This window comes from Daucus carota, chromosome 3 (assembly GCF_001625215.2).
Source record: "Daucus carota subsp. sativus chromosome 3, DH1 v3.0, whole genome shotgun sequence".
NCBI lineage: Eukaryota > Viridiplantae > Streptophyta > Magnoliopsida > Apiales > Apiaceae > Daucus > Daucus carota.
The window spans coordinates 57111719-57127277 of record NC_030383.2 but is presented as its reverse complement, the minus strand read 5'-3'; the positions used below and the strand labels follow the sequence as shown (position 1 = coordinate 57127277).

Here is a 15559-nt window from a genome sequence, read left to right as displayed (position 1 = left end):
GTCCTATTCATCGATAATCACCCACATGAACTTGACATCGGCTCCTAGTCTAGTGAATGACTGAGAAGATAATATATTTGAGATTCCACCTAATCGGATCTCACAGATATTGTCTCCATGCCCACAAAACGACATTCCTCGCTACAGAATGACCATTCTCCCCTGCAAATCACATTTCTCAATAATTTACAACATATGAATAACAATGTTTAAACAATAATAATTTTTAAAACTTGAATCATAAAAGTAAATAAGTTTATTATCATAATTTTCGTATTTCTTATTGATAATTTATTTAAGTATATTTGACTGGAGAAAATGGTGATCCACCCATGCAATATGTTTAAAAGTCTAGATATAAACACCCATACCAATAAATGTAGATGTCTTGACCTGTGAGATCCTTGCCACATATGAAACAGTTGTAAAGAAATTGATTTGTATCATCGAGGATACATTTTAAACCTTCACTTGGTTGCAATTCAGGCTGAAAGTTTCGAGCTGAACGATTGTAAGATGATGAATTTTTGAATCTATTAGAGAAAATCGACAAAAATGAAGTAGTAGTTGTATAATTGCTACTATTCATGCTCTCTTTCACGAATTCAGTAGTCATATTTACAACTGCTTTTGTGGTGTTTTTTAGGCTTACTATCATATTGCCCATACCTTAACTTTCGTATATTCTTACTTTTTCTCTTCAGTTCTGAGTTATGATTAACTCTGCATATACACATACAAACTCTTATATTTATAAACATGATAAATGATTTTAGTATAGATAGACATGCATTGTATGTCATCTTTTTTCTTTTTGTCATTTATTGATTTTGCATGTTTGTGAGCAGTTACATCTATTTATGGAAACAAACAAAACAGTATAATGAAAGTTGGTAGAGCTTAAACACTATCCATATGACATTGCATACTTGTTCACATTAGATAAGGATGAAAAAGAAGCCTTATATCACATTTGAAATTAATTTCGGATAGATTCATTTTTTTTTAAATTTCTTCGTTAGTTAACCATAACAACATATATAATGTGTTAACTTTAAGTTTACTTCCTTTAATTTTATGAATGATTAGCAATGAATTAAGAGGTAATATAAAGAAATAAGATATTGTCATCGTTATCTAACATAGTTTACTTATCCATCATTGTTTATAAATTCACTATATAAAAGATATCAATTGTTTTTTAAATGTGTTATTAATATAATCCAAATAACTTCACTATGTAATAAATATTTTACAATGACAAATATTGATATACACCTTTACACAATAAAAACATATATTTAAGTTGGTTGTTTTCTTAAACTAATTATTCGCATGCAAACAGTTGCATGGGCGTGCGACTGTAATGATATTTGATAATTTCAACATTCGTTGTAGTCAGCATATATAAGTATCTCAACTGTCTACTTAACTTAGTAATACCTACCGCCTTATCAAAATTTGTATATGTTGTATGGAATTTATGACTAATTTATAATACGAAAAACTTATTAGTTTTATTGATCACGACAAATTTCGAACACTTTATACAATATCCTATCTCTGTATTTATTACAATATCATGTTGGTTGACATTTGAAATTCCAAATTTTTAATTATAGTCGTCAAAGTTCCAGAGATATCGATGTACATCTATATTGCATCAACTATTTGTAATACGATAAATCGGGTATATTCACTAATAATGACAAACTGTACTAAGTAACAAGATGAAATTTTAGTTTATCAAATCAATTAAAAAAAAATTGCATAGATATTTGCAATACCTTATGAATTAGTAGTTAAAATTTGTGGAAGTAAATACAAGAAAAAGAAAACACCACACACGAGTCCAGTCTCCGAACTCTTCTTAAAACTCGAGATTCTTATTATAAGAAGAAAATATTTCTCATAGTAGGCGAATAGCCTTTACAACTCTATAAATATAATTCTTGGTAGGTAACTCCCCGTTATTATCTCAATATAAATCTAAAATTTTATAAGACTTATATTCTAACATACGGTAAAATTCTCAATATAACTCCCTGTTTTTTCTTGAAAATCTATGTAGAACCATTGGTGTAGTGTTTGTTCTTCGAAACGACTTCTACTTGCAAATTTGATGTGTTGCCGATCTTGATCTTATTTATTAGATCATGGTCTTTCTCTTTCTTACTATGCAAAGACTAGTAACTCCAAGCTAATACGTCTAGTAACTCCCTGCTAATACGTCTAGGACTTGGAACTTAGGTCTTCAAACTAGGGATGACAATTTTACCCGACCCGATGGATACCCGACATGTTCCGACCCGATAGGATCTACCCGAACCCGGTTTTTTTGGATCTGGGTCCAGATCTGGATCTTATTTCTAGAACCAAAAAAGTTTGGATCTGGATCTCAGGTATTCCAAACCGAGACCCGACCCGAAATCCGAAACCCGATCAAAACCCGATCCGTACCTGAAACCCGATAAAAACACCATACAAAATATTATGAATCTATACGTCATATGTTAAATGTAAAGTATATATATTGAAATATTATGAATTGTTATGTATGAATATTAACATTTTACTTAATTTTATATGTGCAATACAGAATTTATATTAATTTATTCAATATTTTATTTTTCTCAATTACTAGTTGAGAAGCCGCGCGTTGCGGCGGTCTATAAAAATTATATTAATGATTCAATATTAATATTTGTAGAATAAAATAATTTTGTGACTGTCTATAAAAAGTATATTAATGTTTCAAAATTAATATTTGTAGGATAAAATAAATTTTATATTATAAAAATCTTGATGTAATACCAATACTAATATATAAAATTGCAAAATTGGACTATAATTCATGGTGAAAAAATTAAAATAAATTTATACACGTAATTAACAATTTAAAGCACGACGAATCCTAATTCCTAATTTTATTTTATGTGTTTTTTTTAAAGTAATCATGTTCTTATATTGTCACCTTACTCCAATTTTTTTGGATTGATTGTGCAGAAAAACATCTAATTTAAATTCGTGAGATATATAGCGGTCTATAACATCCTTGCTTGTAACAATCTTTATATTTTAATATTGTATAAACAGCCTTCACTTAAAAGTTGTTTGAACGGAGCAAACAGATAATGCATAAATAATTTTTTTTCCGTATACAAACTAAATCATATAAATATTAACAACAAACATGTCCGAAGAACAAAACAAATATTATAAAATAATAACCAACAAACATATATCACTAACAGTTAATTTATTGATATCATCCATCAATATCATGTCAAGACTATATTCTTTTCCAGTATTTGGATTTGTCGACTCCAACATAGCAGTGTATAACTACCTTTGCTTGCAACAAACTTTAATGTTTTAATACTGTATAAACAGCCTTCACTTATCGTTGCAGAAGAACGGCACCACCGAGTTAGAAATCGAGCAAGAGAACCATCACCGGAGAGAGTTAGGGTTGTGGTATTGAGAGAGAAGAGGTTGTGTTTAGAGGATCCAAAACCCTACAATCTATATAGGGGTATTTATAGGTGCAGAGAGACTTGTGTGCTACTCTTTCCCATAATTAAATAATCTGAAACGGAATCAGATTAAACACTTTCAAGCTACTTTATTCCATAAATAATCTGAAACAAAATCAGATTCTGAAACTTGCTTCTAATATACCCAAACTAAAAAAGGTAGTTCTAATTTTTGATATTTTGCATCCAAAAATTTCAGAAAATTAGAAAAATAGGATGGAGCGATGTGAGAGGCGCCACCTACACGCCCCTCGCTTCTCCTTTATATAAGTATATTGATGATTGTGCATTAACAAAAAAATAAATATAATAAAAATAATAAAATATGAATGATTATACTAAATGAAACTTGTAAAATCTTTTTTTATATTCCTAAATTTTAAAAAATTAAAGCATCACATTTTTTATAGATATATAATTTTTAATTTTAATTTAATTTTTTTGCAGTATCCGAATTAGACCCGAACCCGAACCGAAACCCGAAAAAACCCAACGGATCGGATCTGGATCTTCATTTTCCAAACCCGGACCCAGACCCAAACCGAACCGAAATATAATGGATCAGGTCTGGATCTCAAGAAACCCGACCCGTTGCCATCCCTACTTCAAACCTCATTTTAATTGATCTTATTGCAAAACTTAGAAAAACTATTTACGAAAAAAGTACCTTATTGTTTAAAAAGCGTTTTGGTCTAGTATAACTAGGCCGCGAGTAACACTAATATTCTTGTTTTTGAATATTAAGAAATTAAGTGTTGTTTAAGCGTTTCTTTAACTTAACTTATATAAGACCTTGAAATATTAAGAAATCAAGTGTTGTTGAAGCGTTTCTTTAACTTTAAGACATTTTTTACTCAATAGATTTGTTCTTATAATCAAATATTGTACTTATATAACAAAATACTATAAATATATGAGATTCAAAACTAAATGGGTAAAGTTTTAATGAAAAATATTTCGTCTCGTATATTTTTTAATTAACGAAGAAAAATTTTATAATTCAAAATTAACTAAGATGAGTTAATTTATTGCCACTAATCCAAACAACACAAACCGTAACTGACAGACATAGGGTTCGTTTGGCTTAATGTAAAAGAAATGACTTATTACTTAAAGTAAAGAACATGATTATAAATATTATGTGAATTTGACCGGAAATCATCAAATATTTGACCTTTTCAAACTCTATCATCAAATATTCTCCATTACTGTAGTCTGTAGATTTATTGTAACAAAGATGACTCTAACAAATAAAATTTTTTATATCTAAATAACATAATAATAAATCTAATAATATATTTAATTTTATTTGAAATGAATCTTCTTTCTCAAAATTTAAACTCAATGGTCAAATAGTATGTGTTATGCACAAAAATTAAGCTATAAGCAAAAAAAAATACAAAAGAACAAGGGAATAAATAAGAATGATGCAAAACAGAACACATAGAAAAGCTATAAAAGGAGACATACTGGGATGAACAAATGTTGAAAGACTTGTGTTGTGTTTGGTTGGGGAGAATGGAATGGAATGGAATGAAATGAGTAAAAATACTTGAAACTAATAGATATAGAAAGAAAGTTTTGAAAAAAAATTGTGGAAGTGCAAAATTGTTATGATGAGATTTGAGAAGAAATTGAGGATGAGAGAGAATGGAGCATTCCATCTCAAATTGAAGGTGTGAAATCTAGCACATGAGGTAAGGAATGTAATGGGGGAATGAATGAATTTTTTTGAAAATTGTCTATAAAATAGTTCATTTTTCATTCCATTCCATCCGAAATCATTCACCCCAACCAAACACAACATTGATGATAAAAATTGCAATGTGAACATAGAAACTGAGAATGCGGAATGGTAAACTTGTCTCAGTATATACTTTTAAAAGTTCGGCCAAATTTAAAAGCTACAAACTTTAAGGTTAAAAAGATGAGACATCCTAGCCTATAACAGTACTTCAAAAACTCCCGTTCATGAATTTGCTCCTTGCTCCACTTAAATAATACCAACTTCTGGAGGCCAAAAATATCAGCAAGCAAAAAAATGAGCAATTAAGACCACAAATTGCAGGGAAATCAAGAACAGAACACCAAAGATGCTGCTTGTGGTTACTGGTGAATAACTCAAATAAAACAAGTACTTGATCCAAGTGTTTCCTTCACTAGTCAAAATCAAATCAAAGATAGATATTAAAACCAAATCAAATCATTGGATTTAAGCAAATAATGAGTACTTGCACACACAAAATAAAATGCTAACCTTTATTTAGATAAATCAATCACAACTCAAATCTTTCCAGGAACTACTGGACTCCTGTCCAAATTGAATTATGAAAAAATTAGACAATTGTAAACAATTGTAAAATAAAAACAATACAACATTAAAGATCTAGCAGCTGCTACAGAGGATGTCGTCTACAAGATTAAAATCAAGAAAATAGAAGAAATTTTCAAGAAGCGGCAAAAATCTAAGGATAAAATTATCCTAAATGGGATCACAGGCCTGTGCTTCCTGGTGAAAAGTTGGCTGCACCTGACAAGAGACCAGCCTACTAGCAGTTTGTTTAAAATGTTTCACAAGCTTTGTTCTTATCTTGAGGCAATGCTATTATTACAGTAAGGGAGAATAACCTCTACAAGCATTGCTCTATCTTGATCTGTAATTATGGCATTTGGTGGATTACTAGACATGCAGTTAAGCCAGGCTTTAAACAACCATACAAATGTTTGTGTGTCCTCATTTGATATTAAGCCACATCCAAGTAATATAGATTGGCCATGATGATTAACTCCTACAAAAGGCGCGAATGACATATCATATCTATTGGTTAGATATGTAGTATCAAATGTCACAACATCTCCAAACTCTTTATATGCTGTTCTACACCGTCCATCGGCCCAAAATAGATTTTTTTTTTAATCCTATTTTCATCGTCAAGGTCTATTGAGTAATAGAAATTGGAATCTATTGAAATATTTTTGGAGGGCAACAACATCACCCTCTGCCAGTCTCAATCTTCTAATTGTCATTATATAGTTTTCACAATCTTTTTTATTGAAAGACATATTTTCGTGACCTCCATGTTCTACCACAAGAGTATTATAACTCTTATTCATAGGAATACCAGCTTCATCAAATAAATTAAGACTTCTTTTTGCATGATTTGTCAACTTTCTATTGCATCGAAAACGATGGGCTTTACTTGGACTCGAATCATGATTGTGTTCATTATCAAACCGAGTCACACACCATTTACCATCTTCCATTCTTTTAGCACACAATCTAGCTTTACAATTTGATTTCACAACGGGCTTTGGATTTAAAATATGGGTTAAATCTCAAATTGGTCACTAAAGTGAAGGCCATATCTCACTTTAGTGACTTGACTGATCGGGGACTCACATGCATCATTATAGTAATGAATTATTACAGAAACGTTAGTTTGACCCGTTGACCTAACGGGAACCGTCTTAAACTAACGTTTGTTTGACCCGTTGACCTAACGGGAACCGTCTTAAACTAACGTTTGTTTTCCAATTTAAAAAGGTGGCATCTACGTGGAGTCCAACTCAGCCGTTCCCCAATATATTACTGTAATAAAAGTGATAGAAATGCTGTAATAATAGTAAAAAAAACATAAGTTCGAGTAAAACGCAATTAAATTGAATTGAGTTGGTTTAAGAGATTAAATTGAAGAGGAGTTAACAGTTAACATGATTGCGCGGGATTGTGAGATGTAATCATCGAGCACTAAGGCCAACGACGCCATCGAATTGAAGTCCACACGGAGTTCTAGGCCAGAGTAATTAGGGTTTTGGGCATGGATGTGAATGTACAGGTGTGTGTAAGTTAAATTGGGGGGTTTTGTTGGTGCACAGGTGCGGGCGGAGGAGACAAGAGGATGAGCGGATTGTGGATGATTGTGTCTTTACTGGAGTAACCATGCCTGCTGTATTTTATATAAATTTATTTATTTTTAAATCATAAATAATAAATTATATAAAAGTAACGTTATTAATATTTATATAAGAATCAATAAAAACAAAGTTATATTGAATAAACTATTTTTACAAATAAGTAATATTATATTATATATGTAATTGTTTACGTTATTTAATATAAAATTAATTTACAAACAAATATTAATCTATATATTGTAAAACAAACTACATTAGTTAAATTTTGATGGCTATAAACGTTAAATTCTTATTATATATTTATATAATTTTTTTATACAAATATTAATTAAGTACTATATATAATATAAGTATATATTTTTATTAATAAGAAAATATATTTTTATTCTTGACATAAGTAGATTTTTTTTCCTTGGTCCATGAATTATATATTGAATTTGGTATCGGAAATTGGAAGAATGGAACAAGATGATACACACACACAAAGAAGTAACTGTTTTTTGTTGCCACGTAGGACAGTCTAACAGTCATAACCTATATGTCCAACTCATCTATGCCACGTTTTGGTTTCGGTCTGTACAATTAAAAAGTTAACGTTTCTCTAATAATCCGTTACTATAGTGGTGCATGTGAGTCCCCGACAAGTCGAGTCACTAAAGTGTGATATGGCCTTCACTTTAGTGACTAATTTGAGATTTAACCCTTTAAACTACCCACTACCTTCCGATGAGAGTCACCGTATCTATGACATGCCACTGTTAAGTATGTGCTAACTCCGTCAATTTTCTAGTATTTCTTATTGTAATTCCAAACCCATTTTGTTGTCCATATCGTCTATAATATTCACAAACCTCGACTTCAGAATCAAAAACAGAATTTACCTTTGGGGGCGAGAGCTTTTGAAATATCTTGATCATTATCTTCCTCTTGCACATCAAATGGTTCTTGTTCTTCCTCTTCTTCATGGTCACTTTCCTCGATCAATTGATTTTCGTACTCAGATTAGCTATAGACACAAAATTGTGAATCAGTATAAATAATCAATTTCTTATATATACTCGTACATTCTAGTTTATATACATACATATATATAAAATTTTATATATGCAATTTTTCTGGAATTTTGTTAAAGACCTTTAATAGAAGACAACAAATCTCAGCAGAGACTAAAAGGAGGAAGAAGACCCCGCTTGGGTATAAGAGAAACAAATATAATTGAAATTCTAATTAGTTAAAATAAATATTAAAAGATAAGGAGAAGGTGGGTCATGGGCTATTCCTAAAAAATAGGTAGTGGGTTTGTAATGAACTAGGATGTACGCTAAGATTTATTGTAACGAATATGCACAGAATGGGTATAAGAGAAACAAATATAATTGAAATTCTAATTAGTTAAAATAAATATTAAAAGATAAGGAGAAGGTGGGTCATGGGCTATTCCTAAAAAATAGGTAGTGGGTTTGTAATGAACTAGGATGTACGCTAAGATTTATTGTAACGAATATGCACAGAAAGATGTGTACTCTACAATGTATATCATTTAATGTTAAATAAGTTGATAAGCTGCCACGTGGAGAAGCTGATGTCAGTTGGGGTTTGTTTTAATAATAGTATAGATTAGGTGTTTGGATAACTTTACATATAAGTCAATTGAGTGTTTGGTAACTTAAATTTATAAATTATAAAAATTAAATTATTAAAATACAAGAATTTTATTAATAAATAAAATTTATTGCACATTAAAAATTTTAAAACATCATAATAAAATACAAATTACTAAAATCCTTAAAAAACTAGCATATCTATCTAACTTCGAGTATCTGGCTTCAAAAACCAAAAAAAAGCAATTCTACTTCTTTTGCAAAACAATACGCAAGAAGCAGAAGTAACTTAAAATGCTGAAAGAGGCCACAAGCCCCGTTGCCAAACAGGCCCATAATGGTCTATTCAATTGAGATTCTAGTGAATGTTTTTTTAGTTTATGAAATCCAGATATATTCACCGATAATTTTAAAAATGTATCAGAATTTTTAGATATTCAATTGGGATTTGAAATTATGTTATAAAATTTGATGGTATTTAATCATAATTTTAAATTAGGTTTAAATTTCTGATGATATTTTATTAAAATTATTTAAAATTTATTACAATATGATGATATTCAAATATGATAGATTTTTGTGAATTTTATAAAATAATAAATTTTGTGAAATTATTGTTATCTTTTTTGAAATCTAACTATAATTCATGAGATTTTGTGATTCTATACGTAAATTTTAAAATATTTGTATCAACAATACAATATTATAACTAGATTACACATAAAATATGCAATTTATTGAAATTCATAAATTATATACTCTCTCCGTCCCATTCAATTATATACGTTACTTTTTGGCCTGCTTTTTAAAACTCCTTTAAAGAATAGCTCCATAATATTATTTTTTTTTAAATTTTTATTCAAAAAAGAAAAATTTAACAAAATACATCATGGACCTATACCAGTAAACGTGTATGAATGAGCGCGATCGAGGGAGTATAATTTATTAAAATTCAAATTAAGAGAGGTGTATTGAATTAAGGTTTTAAAGCATTTTTTTTTTCATTCATGAAATCGAGGGTATTCGATTGGGATTGTTTGAAATCCACTAAAATATTGAGGTATTCAATTGAGATTTTAAATTATACTACAAAATCTGGTATTATTCAATTAGGATTTTAAATTATGTTTTAAAATCCGATAATATTTAATTGGGATTATTTAAAATCCATTAAAATCTGATGATATTTAAATGCTGATGGATTTTTTCAGATTTCATAAAATGATGGATCTTGTGGCATTCTGCAGTGTATATTAAGTTTTTTGAAATCCCACCAAAATCCATGAAATTTTGAATTATTGTACTTAAATCCTATCAACTTTTATTAAGAATCCGCATAAAATCAAAATCACATGCAATTCATCAAAATCCATAAACTAAAAACAATTCATTAAAATCCAAATTGAATCCCCGTAAATATTTGGGTAGATTTTTACTGCTTGAACTCATATTTCGAGTTACTTGTTTGATATTTATGGTAATTTGAGTGAACATCCTGATATCGTTTTCAGTGCATTGACCAATTTGATACATTAAGCCTTCATTGACCATAATTAACCCATTTTTAATTTAGACAGTTATTTGTTTTCACTTTTCAGACAACACACAAACAGTTAAACCCTAATTTCTTTCCCAAATCAAATTCAGGGTTGTGTGCTCACTGCTCATCGCGTCTAAAGAACCCATTTTTCATTCCCATTTTCAATCGAGAGATGGCCTTAATTCAACCCCAAAACTCACAGCATTTCATAGGTGAAAACTACCAAATTTCTCTGAACAATTCGATTCAAAACCTACTAGATACAGTTCAAGAACCCCATTTTAAAATCTCTATTTTCATGTCAAAATTTCAAGAATTACTCAAAGTTAAGCACGACCCACCTCTTGAAACCATATGGTTTTACTCTGCTTTAGCTTTCAAGAAGCTCAATAATAATAAAGATGAAATCTTGGAACAATTTTCAGCTACTAAGTCTTTGTTTAAAACAATTACTTCTTGCTCAGCTTCTTGTAGTTCTTTAAAAAGTGTAGCTTTAGTTGGGCCAGTTGTTTATGAGTTGTGTAAGGTTGTAGAGAATTTGAAAGGGAATGATCCGGGGTCGAAAAAAGAGAAGAAAGTGGTGAAAGAGATTAAGTCATTGGTTGATGTTATTCTTCGATATGTTAATGTGTGTGTTTTTGATAATGTGGGCTGTGGGGATGAATTAATTAGGCCATTCGTGGATTTAGTTAGTGTTTGGATTGGGGATACGGGGTCGGGAATTGATGAAAAGAAGAGGAGTTTGAGGGGTTTCTTTCCGCTTTTGAGTGATGGGATTGTTGAAGGGCTTAGTGGAAAAGTGTGTGAGGTTTGTGAACTGGCTGGAGCTGTGATAGCGGAGATGTTTTTGTTGAGAATGTGTATGGAATTTCGTGATGGGGTTTCGAGAAAGGTTTTGCAGGAGGAGCTGAGGGTTTGGGCTGTTGGTTCTGTCACTGGGTTTAAAAACAAGATCTTCTTTGGTCAGTAATATATGAAGTTTTCATTTCAGTTTATATCATTGAGTATTGTTGCAATTTCTTTAGCATTTGTTTTATGAGGGCAATAGCTTTAGTATTAGCTTGTTCAAAAAAAAATTCCCTAAGTTGATTGTTTTCGTATTTAGTTCTACAGAAATTTGATATATTGGTCATTTCAAGTCTTGATATAAATATGTGTTCCTATTTGTTCCCAGAATAGTCCTGCCAAGTAGTATGGGTCCAACATAAAATTGATTATTTAAAAGTCAGTTTCTGAAGTAAATTATGTATAACTAATATAGCATTTGTTTGCTACATGGCCTTCTTCTGCTGCTTGTATCTAGCTTTAACAGACATGCTTACATTGATTTCTTTGTTGTAATATCAGAGACCCTTGTGAAGATGTTGCTGGATCCTACCTTGCCTGTCACTTTACTATTGGTTAGTTACTCACCTTGGAGTGTCTGTATGTTATAGTTTCTTGTCACTATCTTTATTGTGTTTTTGTTTATAAATATTATCAGGAAAGCACCAAAGAAATGCTCTTTCTTGAATTTGTTGGTATGTTTGGAAAATACAAAGCCAGCTATAGAGAGATAAATGATAATTAGGGTAAGTGATAATGAAGAGAAGTTAGAGTTCCGTTTCAGTTTCTGCAGCTATCTTGCTATTTGCAAAACAAAGAGTGGTAATCCATATCAAAGTGAGCTAATGACACCCAACAGTGTAAGGGGTTTTGATGCTAATTGGACTTGATTTGCAAGATAATTAGAAACAGTAACACTGTGATCCAACGATGCAAGAACTCAACAAAGAAATCCAATTACAGAATAGTCAAAATGAACAAGATAAGTGAACATTCGAGAGGTTCATGCTCTCCTCAGTAACAATAAAAAAAGTAAATTCAACAAGTAACATCTCAATGCCTAATCCCTCTTTTCCCCATCATCTTTATCCTGTTCACTGTGAAATTACTTTGCTGCGCCAGTCTTGGGCCTCCGCCTGTTATAAGTAATCTATCCAGTTGAACTGGGCCAGTTCATTACAAACAGCTTCACTGAAAATTAGTGAATATGATTACAGAATAGTCGACTATGTCTTTCTCAATGTGAGCATAATCAACATGATCATCTGAAACTGTCTATCTCTGTTATATCATTTTTCTATAGCTTGGCTTCAGACTTCAGAGAACAGACTTGTTGTCAACGAACTGAATGTTTTGTGACCTTTTGTTTTAAATGGGTGTGAACTGCCCTAGCAGACCCAACACCAGGGGGAATCAAGTGCTTGTGCACAGGTTGGTAGGTCATAGGAACAAAAATACTTGTTTTTTACTTTAACTTGAGTAGTTCCGGATGACGATCGCAAATGAAGATGTTTGAAATGAAACAAAATATGAGAAAGCGGAATCTTCGAATCCAAGGGACATAGTCTATATTTGCATTTTTGCATATTGATTCATCTATCATACTATGTTTCTATAAAGAATCTCTACTATTCAGGCTTGTATCCATATTTAATTTTTAGGTAACACCTAAAAAATTTTGTTGTGTAATGCTTTGCAGAGTTCTGAAGATGAGATTATTTTGAGAAAAGTGCTGTATGATGTTGTCATATTGCCTGAGTATTCTTTTCTTAAACCTGATAGAGTGGCTCATCAACCTTCGAAGCAGAGTCTCGCCATTGCCAGATTGATGGTAACCTATGAAGCAACAGAGATATACAGGTACATGCAATTGAATTTTTATGGAATGTCTAGCTCAGGTAAGGTTTCTTCTGAGGGTGATATTATATGGTTGTCGTTCTGCAGGAAAGAGGGAGATCACACCAAAGCCATTTCTTATATAAATGCCTTCTCAGCTTCTCATCTCCCTGCTGAACTGATTAAGTGGGTTAACAATGAGATTGGTACGGGGAACAAATCCAGTGGACCAAATGGATACTCACCTAAAGCAGTCTTAAGTAAGTGCCACAGTGATTTTTGTTTTTCTGTCAGGACCTTCTAAAATAGTCTTTTGTGACTTATTATTAATATTCCACTACCATATTTATCTTGTTTTCAGAGTGGATATATAATCTAGAGGATCAGGGAATAAATATATTGGACAATGACATGTCACAATATCGAGCCAGGCTTGTGCTAGATAGTTTGGAAACTGATAATGAGCTACCAGATTTTAATAGAAAGAAAGTGGATACCGATGTCTTATTTTATATTGACAACAAGGGCGATGAAGAAATGAATGAAGAAACTGATGCCAAAAACAAACCTATGAGTGATGCATTTGTGGCTGCTGCACACTCTTTGCAGTCAGTAGAAAGCACTGGGAAAAGAAAGCGTAAAGCAAGAGGAGTCGGTGAGAAAAAGCATCTGAAGTTTCGTAAACATAGCATCATTGAGCACTCTCTTTCATCTGAAGATAAATTCGCCGCTTTAGGAGAAGACTACTCAAGCAGTGAGGGTTAAGTCGAGAATCCATTGTCTGATAACAATAGTGAAGAGTAGAGTAATACACCATGTTGTAATCTTGTTCACTTTCCCGTAATCTCAAAAGTAACATATCTGGATATCGACAAGGATTATTATTTTTTTCTTAAAGGCGATGCTAGCGGGTTTACAGACAAATGGGGTTGAAACAATTGTATCTTGTGTTTCTGCATTTTCATTGTTTGTTTACACTACAGGAAATTTCTGGATAACCAGCTAGCTACAAAATTGTGTTTGAAAGTTTGTATATTCTAAACCAAGGATTCATTTAAAACCTCTGTAGTAATAATGCCCTAACATGATCGTATTGGGCTTTTCTCTGGCCTGTTTATACAACAAGCTCCTTGTTTTAGACGGGTTCTGCTAGAACATATCAAAGACCATTTAAACAGTGTTCTCACTTCCCCCTCTCGTATGAGAATATTTGTCCACTTTTTATATTTTGACTGGTCAAACTAATTCTATTTGATTAATAAAAAATTAATAAATTTAAAATTGAATGAGCTTCGCAACACTTGCAATACAAATTATGAATTCGTCATTTTTAAAGAAAATATTACTCCCTGCATCTCTCTCGTATTTTTAATTACTTAACACATTTTAAATTGCATGTAAAATATAATTTCATAATTTATTAATAAATTTTCATTTTTCTATAAATATTTAAATATTAGATTTTAGTAAAAAATAATAATATTAATAATATATAATTTTTAAATTATAGTCAATCAATATAACCAATGGGTAACCAATACGATTGAAGCACAATATCTTACAGTTTCATCAAATTTTACATAATAGTTTACGAGTTTAATTTAACCAATGATTATAGTCAAGCTTATTGCAAATGCTCTTGTCTCAATTTCCTTAACATGAATAATTCAGGCCGTATATATTGAAGTTTTGGCCAAAACAAATTTTTAAATCATAAAATTTAAAATTGTAATGGAAATTGTACATGAAATGATGATGATGTGAACAAAATCAGGTAACAAACTCATGGACGGTTTGTATAATGTAGACAAATGCTTAAATATGCGATCAAAAGGGATTCGCACATGGTGCTGCCTACAACTCAAGCATGTTATTGGTTATAAATCAAGTCAATATAAATACATATAATTGCCCCTACTGAATAACAGGGCCGGCTCTACAATAAGGCAAACTAAGCAGGGGCTTAGGGCCCCAAACAAAAAAAGGCCCCCCAAATTTTTAAAACCCTTTTATATATATCTGCATACATAAATATTAATATTTGTTTTATCAAAAATTTGTTGAAAACAAACTTTTACCAAATAATTTTAATTTTTTTAATATATTAGATTGATATAAAAAATTTGATTTATTATTTAAAAATGAGAATAATTAAGTAAAGTATCATATTTTTGAAAGATTCTTGAAATATAAATTATTTTTATTATGTTTCTATTAATAATATTTATCATATTTATATGAATATTTGTTCAAAAAAATCAAAATATATATATATCATGAATAATTATGATGAAATTAGTGTTTGA

At 30.8% G+C, this 15559-nt stretch overlaps 1 protein-coding gene and 1 long non-coding RNA gene across 3 annotated transcripts; one reads left to right on the top strand and one right to left on the bottom strand.

Moving 5' to 3' along the window:
- Positions 1-4947: 4947 nt before the first annotated feature.
- On the bottom strand, positions 4948-8609 carry LOC135151725 (uncharacterized). 2 transcript variants are annotated; one of them, XR_010290612.1, is made up of 4 exons: positions 8333-8609; positions 5794-5847; positions 5342-5695; positions 4948-5029 (listed from the first exon to the last, which is right to left on the bottom strand). It is a non-coding gene; the product is annotated as an uncharacterized LOC135151725 (long non-coding RNA). The 2 variants fall into 2 exon arrangements; XR_010290613.1 differs by having other exon boundaries at positions 5342-5690; positions 8333-8608.
- A 2028-nt stretch (positions 8610-10637) lies between these two features.
- Positions 10638-14191, top strand: LOC108213010 (uncharacterized). The gene is made up of 5 exons (XM_017384724.2): positions 10638-11554; positions 11940-11992; positions 13117-13277; positions 13362-13513; positions 13615-14191. The coding sequence occupies exons 1-5, from the start codon at positions 10765-10767 to the stop codon at positions 14016-14018; spliced, it is 1560 nt and encodes a 519-aa protein (XP_017240213.1). The 5' UTR covers positions 10638-10764; the 3' UTR covers positions 14019-14191.
- Positions 14192-15559: the final 1368 nt, after the last annotated feature.

Coding starts and splice junctions, on each gene's coding strand:
- LOC108213010 (XM_017384724.2), top strand. CDS start 10,765: ATGGCCTTAATTCAACCCCAAAACTCACAGCATTTCATAGGTGAAAAC. Junction 11,993..13,116: donor TGCCTGTCACTTTACTATTG/GTTAGTTACTCA, acceptor AATGCTTTGCAG/AGTTCTGAAGATGAGATTAT. Junction 13,278..13,361: donor GAAGCAACAGAGATATACAG/GTACATGCAATT, acceptor GTCGTTCTGCAG/GAAAGAGGGAGATCACACCA.